The sequence below is a fragment of the Acanthaster planci genome, linkage group LG03 (assembly GCF_054643075.1).
Source record: "Acanthaster planci isolate LZ-2023a linkage group LG03, COTS_SCS, whole genome shotgun sequence".
Lineage (NCBI taxonomy): Eukaryota > Metazoa > Echinodermata > Asteroidea > Valvatida > Acanthasteridae > Acanthaster > Acanthaster planci.
The window spans coordinates 17,821,636-17,830,322 of NC_141779.1; the positions used below are offsets into that span (position 1 = coordinate 17,821,636).

At 41.9% G+C, this 8,687-nt stretch overlaps 1 protein-coding gene across 5 annotated transcripts in view; it reads right to left on the reverse strand.

Moving 5' to 3' along the window:
• LOC110991126 (islet cell autoantigen 1-like) overlaps positions 1 to 8,687 on the reverse strand; it is a 44,909-nt gene that overhangs the window by 29,197 nt on the left and 7,025 nt on the right. For 3 of the 5 annotated variants that reach the window (XM_022256318.2, XM_022256316.2, XM_022256314.2), the window contains exons 1-5: positions 8,197 to 8,639; positions 4,997 to 5,192; positions 4,030 to 4,102; positions 3,066 to 3,189; positions 856 to 1,054 (exon numbers count right to left, since the gene is read on the reverse strand). In XM_022256318.2, coding sequence (XP_022112010.2) covers positions 856 to 1,054; positions 3,066 to 3,189; positions 4,030 to 4,102; positions 4,997 to 5,192; positions 8,197 to 8,270 — 666 coding nt within the window. In that variant the 5' untranslated portion in view covers positions 8,271 to 8,639. Of the gene's footprint in view, positions 1 to 855; positions 1,055 to 3,065; positions 3,190 to 4,029; positions 4,103 to 4,996; positions 5,193 to 8,196; positions 8,640 to 8,687 lie in introns of those variants that run through there. The other 2 variants (XM_022256317.2, XM_022256315.2) reach the window with 1 other exon arrangement.

The following is an 8,687-nucleotide window of genomic DNA, read 5'->3' on the forward strand; positions in this document are numbered from 1 at the left end:
AACTAACCTCCCCACCACATTGACTAAGTTTTGATCACTTGAAATGAAAAACAATACTCCCAACTTTCAGGCTTCAACCACAAACCTAACCATAATTATCGTTATTTCTTGCACAAAGGAATGAGATTAGCGTTACCAATTCTGGGTTGATATTTCACAGCAGTTCACCCATAGATGTATTTCTGAAGGGAGAAAGTTCTTGATGTTTTCTTCCTGCGACAGTGTTTCACATGAACTCAGTGAAAACATTATACTTCCACATGGCATAAAGATGTCACTGTACCTGGTCAATGTCTGACAACAGAGGGGGTAGTGACAATTTCATAGGTATGGTGTAATTCGACCACCGGAATTAGAAGCCATTACTGTGGTGGCACAACGCTCGTTGACAGGTGGTATGCGCACGTTTCATGCCTCTTCGTCCAATAGGGTGTCCTGATTTGCTGAACGCACGCGTCAAGCTGAGGAATGTGCGTGTGAGTGGGGTGCCACCGCAGTTTGGGCGTCTTATCGGATTAGCCTATACATGTACATGTACCAACCGCGGCCCTCCCTACACCCATGGAGGAGTGTGTTCCTTCCTCCCTCCTCCACTAAGGCTGTGTCCAAAATGGGCTTCCAGAGGCTAGCTACCGTACGGCTAGGTCTGATGTCTGTGTGTCTCCGCATGTACTTCCAATGGAGTGAAGACCTAGACCTAGCTCTGGACAACAAATCTGGATGCAGCCTTAGTCTCGCACTCGGAAGCTCATGACAGGCTCCTACAATAGCTGTAATTCCAGTCACATGTCTGCAAACCATTCTTTGCCCGTCGTAAGAGTATGCCGGGCGACTTGTCCAAGATAAATGGCTTACCTTCCTGAATTTCTCCAACTGCTTGTAGGTGTCCGGGTCTAGTTCCTTGGAGATGTCCTTCATCCACAGCAAGGCTGCTCTATACTCTAGTCTGGCACCCTCCATCCTGTTGATGGTCATCAGGGTGTCTGAGATGGCTCGGTATCGGAAGGTCTCAATCTCTTGGTAGAGTCGCACTAGTGGGGCTCTCAGACCTAGCCTGTAGATTGGAAGAGAGTCAAGATCACTTACATGTAAGATGCTGGAAATCTTTATAAAATTTGTAAAACCTAAAGCAGTGCATTTGCACCAACTCCTGCATTCAATTTGACTCTCACATGACTTCTGTCGCACACTCTCGCCCAAGTGACCAGCCCACTGAGCAGGTCACTTGGGGAGGTATCTAGTGTTATAGCCAGCCATATTTTAGTGCAGGACAATTTAGTAATGGAGAACGAAGGGAGCAAAGCAACTGGAGTCTTGCGGGTCATGGCCGCGGGGTCCAGGGGCCCGCCTAAGGGGACTCTACATGTAGATCGCTTTTTTAGCAAGTTTTTCTTTACAAATTGATTATGAGTTCAATTTTTAAAATCTTTCCGAATAAGAACATGAAATTTTCAGAGTGACAAATTTTTTTTCTGGGATTTTTTTTGCCGGTTGATGGGCTGTTTCATCAAGCTTGGGGCCCTACGGTAGAATGCTCCAGTGGAGATCCCTGACGGATGCCGACCGGCATAGATATAACACTGGAAGTACCCCAAAATACAATGCAAAAACATGGCAGCTTAGTTGAAGGTTGCAACAGAAATTGAAGCCATGGTAAATAAATCAGAAAAATAACTGAATGCATTGGCCAATCAGCTCAAGTCATGGGCACTTATTAAGTTCTGTGAAAGAAAGGCAAGAAATGTGTGTCTGGACATCCATTGCTTTGATAGTTGTAATTCAGTTTCTAAATTTAATCGCCAAAATGACCTCTTGACCTAATCGGGACATCTCAAGTAACCTAAGATTATTCGTTTGTAACCGCATACCGCACAGGTCCCTCTGATGAACCTGTGACGACACCACAGGTAAGGACTAATCATCATTCTGCAGTGGGAGCAACTCACATACCACTACGGTACACAATGCCACCAAGACGCTGCAAGAAAGTAGCCAGTAAATTAATGGCACAGATCAGCTTCCATGTGTAAAACAATCACCCTGCCCTTTCCAAGAAACTTTTTGAATCCTTTGTGGTAGTTTTACTATTTTGGAACACATACTCTTCAAGGCAACAGGTGTCCAATTTCTATTTGGTACCATATACCGCTACATGCATGTATAATGAACATGATGAATAGGATATTACACATGTAAATCCTGAAATGACATCAGGAATTGCATGTATTATCGACCATTTACTCAAATCAAGCAAAACACAGTAAAGGTATTACATCTGTCTCCCTGAACAGATCGCATTAACCAACAGGGGACCCCGGTACCGGAGACGTTGGCTGTATGTGCATGGCCTGGGTGCCTGAAATCGGACAAAACGAACTGGGCCTTGTAACAAATGACTGAGTTCAGAACAAAAGACTGAGCTACTGGGAATTGCCAAAAAGTTTCAGCCCAGAGTGTTGTCATTTTCAGAGGTAATCCATCATTGTTTCGAAACAGTATACCACTGTTTGCGGCACTCAGCGCCTGTGGAATATCAGCGGGGACAAAAGTGCTTCAGCATGCCAGCCGTGAGCGGTACAATACCGCTGCACGCTAATCTGGCCGCATCTGTAAAGACAACACTTCCATTCAGCAATGCACTGGGCCAATTACGGGAACAATGGAAATCAAGCAACACCGCACAATTGTGGGCTCTCTGTAGTGGGTGGCAGGCCTGGCTGCAATACCCGGGCATCAATGGAGGTTGCCTATCAGATTAAAGTAGCCAACAGACAGTCATTCGTGTGGGTGTAAGCGTCCTGTAAATGAAGTTATGAATTTTTGAACAATTTTGAAAATGGAAAATCATGAAAAATTGTTCCGCATGTGCAGACCCCCTTCCCAGAAGAGGACCATGAATATTCAAGAAACTCTTAAAAATAAACACACACTCTGAACATTTACCTTGAGGGTCCTGAATCCTCCTAATGTTGCAAGATTCGGGGACAACGGATTCCCAGCAAAAATAAATTGACCAGTTTCAAGACTTCCACACTGAGAGGGCAGATCCCATCTCTTAGTCTCACCTTTGTTCTGACGATACAATCTGTGCCTTGCCCACAGCAGCCATCATCTTGCCTGCCCTCGTCTTGTCATGACTGCTCTGTGACTTGAGGAAGCGACCCATGGCGTTCTCATCCTGAGAAAGAGCTGGGTTAACCAAAGGAGTCAAATAAACAGTGCAGTTAGAATCTTGATAAATTTCTGGCTGGTACTTTACTTTTCAGATGGTCACTGCCTCACTTAGAAATCTACTCATTTATGCAACCATACCTTACTTTACATGGCGAAAATGTTCAACCACATATCCTATTTGGTACGGTTCGAGTTTTTAAACTTCTCAGTCTGCAAATATTTGCATCAATTTACCAAAGGAATGGCACAGAGTACCCAAAGCGTGATGCTGTTTTGACCGGGAAGTGAATGGAGTAGGCGTATCTGTTGGTTCATGCGTTAGTTCTCGCGATAATGTCTTTTACTCACATACATGTAACTGTGCATGTTACGTACATGTACTGTATTCATTTCAGTACAGTCTGCTCTGTACAATTGGCTCTTCAGTGGTAATAAATGCAACATACAAGTATTCATGGATACTTGGAAGCAATTTCCCTTGTGCACTTGTGCTCAGCTTCATCTACGAACTTGTAACACAAAGATGCTTAAGGTTTGTGTACATTCAGCCAAGCATGGGCTAACACATTTTACTCCACAGCAGGTGTGTAAAGAAACCTTTGTCAGAAAATGGCAATCTGAGCATATAAACTAACAGCCAGGTGACACGTCCTCCCTTTTGCTATCATAAGTATGCAAAACAGAATAATCCGCAGGGAGTTCATGTGGCTACCCAGGTGTGTTCAATAGCGGATTTACTAAATACCCTCCTCCGCATTCAAAACTGGGTACCGGTACGAATCCAGAGGGTGGCAGTCCAGACATATCAGGTCCACATAATTCAGCATCTTGGCACATCATCATAAAGCTACTCACCACATAAGTTATCTTGGAATTTCTCAATTATTCTCAAAAGGTCCATGCAGGTCTTCTGTATTGAACGGAACACCTGTAAAGCAATGGAACAGGCGAGGTTGAGAAACCGTAGTCTGGCAAATTCTTATGATACTGTTGGCATTTCCACTGCCAGATCAATGTTTGAGGCCAGGGGTGGCTGATCTACAGATTGCCACAGAGACTGCCTTTTTGGTCAAACTCTGAACTTCTATGCTGTTTGTCCTGTTTTGACTGAGTGCTTCTGTTTAGGCCGAGATAGAGCAGCATCGCACAACCGCAAAGTGGGTATTATCCCAGATGAAAGACTTTACATCACATCTGTGCACAGGGACAAGTAATACCCTCAAACCTTCTTAACTTGTAATGGTTGCTGTGTACCTTCATTGCCTTCCTCATACTGTATGTGTAGTCTGATCGGTCTACTTTATGGCCTGATAAAGTTCATCGTCTGATCTAGTTCAAAGTCGTAGTTTACTATGTGATCTAGTTCACAGTCTGACTGATCCAGTTCCCTGGTGCACATAGAATCTGTCTGTGTTCATGTGGATATCCCCTGCATATACAAAACATGTTGACTGCACTGAGACCCTTACTGAATGAAAGATGCTTGGGCCTTTGTCCCTTTTTACATTGAAAGTACTAAAGTACTCAAGAGGTCCAGCAAAGCTGGGTTGTACATCTTGCAAAAACTGTTGAATGTACGGTAAATCTGCCGACTCAAAAGCCACTACTGTGGTGGTATCACACTTGGGTTAATAAGGTTGTGCACATGTACATGTATTACATGTAAATACATGTACTTCGCTGACTAATATGGTGTTGAAACTTGCCAAAATGACCATGCACCCCAAGTTAAAGAACAGACGTGATGTGTGTGAGTCACATGATACTGGAATATTTCTGTTATCTTTTTTCTCATTCGATTTCTGTGACATTTCACACTCACCTCGAGCTTGGCATCCAGCTCTGAATCCCCAGCCACTACAAACTCATCTTCCTTCCGGCCAAGTTTCTTGATGACTGCCTGTTTGGTCACCCAGTACTGCTTCTGCACCCTGTTAGCCACTGACTTGCCTGACTGCTGGTGTTGTTGCTGGACGTGGCGGTCGTAGGCTGATGATGAATAGCCACCTGAATCCCAGCTGAGAAAAAAAAGTGGAAATTGGCGATCCAAGATGTCAGTCACAGATTTAATTATTTAACCTTATGATTATGTTGATTATAGCAGTGGCACCAGCTGGACTACAACAAAACATTTCAACAAAATTTCAGCTCGCAAGAAAAAAAAAGGAGCAAAAAGCCTGAACTGCAAGAGGTAAATGTATTCTTGCAGGGGAATCTTTCAAAATCCTTCAAAGTCCTCCAAAACCAAATGGTAGACTTTGGATGATCTGCCAAGTCTGGGCTTCATATATAGGCTGAAGAACAGAAGACCAAAATTAAAACAAGATAATACAAGTTTCATAGAAATAATGCCCCCTACAGAGCTCCATTCCTCTGTAAACAAGGCTTGATGTGATGCAAAAAAGAGAACCATGCTAGTTTGGTGCCTAAATGAATTATCCAGAATAAACACGGCAGACACATGTACATACTGTAATCAAGCATCCCACAAAAGTCAGTGATCCATTGGATTTATTCAGAAAGATGAAACCTACAGGTAATGGAGACTGTTGAAACACATTACCCATACTTTGCATGTCAATACGCACAACAGGTACATTTATAGGGAGACTCAGTATCGGAGGGGAGAAATGGAGAGATTCACAGGCCTTCATTTTCACATATTTTCTGGGAGCAACATTGAGCAACACACCGTTGTAGCCCGTTGTAGCCCATTGTAGCGTGGTTTTCAAATACTCATCTTCACCTCCATCTCTACCAGATTTTAAACCCCCTGACTTTGAAGCTGTTATCGTGCCACTGGAACATCCAACAAAATGCCACAGAGCCAAATGTTGAAGAATTTTGTATGAACACAGTACATGTAGGTCTACCAGAACATTTGGGGATTGATTTCAGTGATGAACTCCTTGAGTCGCAGACAAATCAGAATGTGATGCCTGAAGATATTTCCCATTGCATACACACATACATTTCCTCCCCTTTATGACAGCTTGATGATTTAACATGGTCCCAAATGCAATGGACAAAGATCACTTATTCAAGTGTGTCAGCACAGTACATGTGTGCAGTTCCAGGTGATGCACATGTACAAACAGCTAAATTGCATATACATACATGTGCATAAACAAACTACATCATACAGTACATGTATACGGCTCAGGTACAGCCCAACGACACGAGGTAAAAAGTTTCAAAGTTCCAGGAATACACAATGGAGTCTACCACAATGCAGTGAAGTACATATACATGTACCACTGACCAGCAGACAACATTCATGTACAGTCTTCTAGAAACTTCTAGCAGGCAATGCTGCATGTTTACTTGTTTATTTTGGACATGTTATGAATCTTCTTGTACACCTGCCTCTCCCCCCTCCAAAAAGAAAATTCCCCTTGGTGATAACAGATTTCTGTGGGGCTGCACAGCCTACAAACATCACAAATGTAAATCAGTTCCCTTCATTTGTCTGGTATATGTGTGCATATACATGTACATGCACTGTGTGTTAAAGTACAAGTAAATAAAATTCAAGAATTGGTAATTTATTCACTTCAAACAAAAGTCTAATTAAACTCCCTAGGGCGTAGGGTGTGTGCAAAATCATATTCAAATTGGAGGATTTAAGAATGTTAGGGTTAAAGCTTCGGTCTATCAATAAATTAATTCAGTCACTTGCAATAATTCCCTAAATTGGTTCATTTACTCTGGAATATTGACTTTTTAATATTCAAGGAAAACTGTATGAATAACATATTTGCATGAACAAGCAGGAATATCGATCGGTACATAAATTTCTAAACTCATCTATGTCATGTCTGTAGTCTTAAGCAGAGTAGTGGATAAATGTACACATGTAAACGGTGCATAAATGGAGCAGATACATGGATGACATATTTGTAGGAGCCTCCACACAATCAAACTGGTACAAACTCGATGCCAAAGAGATGAAAATACAGTAGTTTCAATTGAATACAAATTACCTTAGTCGTAACGGCGTTACCTGTAAATGAATAAACTAAAACCTACAGTTTTCAATGAGCCAGTTCAATATTCCAATGGCGCACAGTCGAGCACATGCAAAATGATGAGCATCGTGGGTCATAAACATACATGTACATAACTACCCAGTCAGTAAAACTTGGCCTTATCCATGTGGCTCTACATGGACTTGTACTGGCGTGCCAATTTACATGTATGTGCACTTGCTGCAAATTAGTACACCGTACATATACCGGTATTTACCTGTAGCTGCCATGACTTTGGCAGTTTTACGTTATCCTGAATGACCTTGCCTTGTTTGAATAATGAAGTGGTTTATTTTGTCATGATCAATTTCTAAGGGGCTTTCAAAATTTCATTTCTGTCCTCATCCTTTGCCTTCAAAAAGTTTGGCTTCAGAGGTGCAGCGTTCAAGTACATATAGTACATGTACGTGCATCGGTACAAAGCACATAAAATAAACATGTGTAAAATGTACATTTTGTACATACCACAGTCTGCTAAAAGCACCTGCCAAGATAGTCATGATTGATACAATTTGTACACTCTGCTAACATTCATTTTATGTTATGGTTACATTCATTGTCTAAATGTTTTATGTACAGTACAAGGTATCACATTTTACACCATTTAATCAAGACAAGTATGCAACGTATACATGTATGCTGTTTGTGACTGTTTTGATATGAATCGCTTGTAATTTACTTGTTGGTAATTTACTTATGGTGTTTTTAATTAGCTGTTCAAACATAATGTAATTGCCCTTTACAGGATAAATAAAGCATTTTGAATTGAATATAATTGAATTGTTGATGTCCTTATAAATCTACCGGTATGTGTACGTGTACATGACTTATTGTTTACGTCATATTAACTGAGGTACTGGGTATGAGTAACTGTCATATGGAACTTTACTTCGAAATATGAAGGTACATGTACGTACATGCACGTATCTTAACACATGTACAAATCCTACACTTAATACTGCAACACAGTTAAGGACTGAACCAAGGCACTCACCTATCTTGGGACAGCTGATGGTACTGAACATGGTTCCATTTGGCACAGCCAGTTTGCAAATGGTGTCTATGCATTTGTGTTTGCGCTTTACTTTCAAATCCAGATTAAAATGTCTGAAGCTCAGCAGCACCTGACATGCTGCACTTGATGCGCCAACAGGTACACTTTCACGCATGCACCTACATGTATGGGCTGTGTATTGCTGTGTAACCCAGCTCAGGCAAAATGGAATCCTTGTCCATTCAGCAGGCAACACCAGAAATCACTCAACCAGGTAACACTGGATGAATGAATCAACACAGCCTTATTCAACAAAGAGTGTTTTTACCACTTTACTCCTGACATGTACAGTCAACACACAATTAGCAGCAAGGCAGAAAATGTGATTCAATTATAGCGGGTGCTTACATGTATCACAAAGGCTGCCCCATCTGCACACACAGTTAATGGAGCAACTCGAAAATATCCACAACTGCTGGACCGTGTCCATC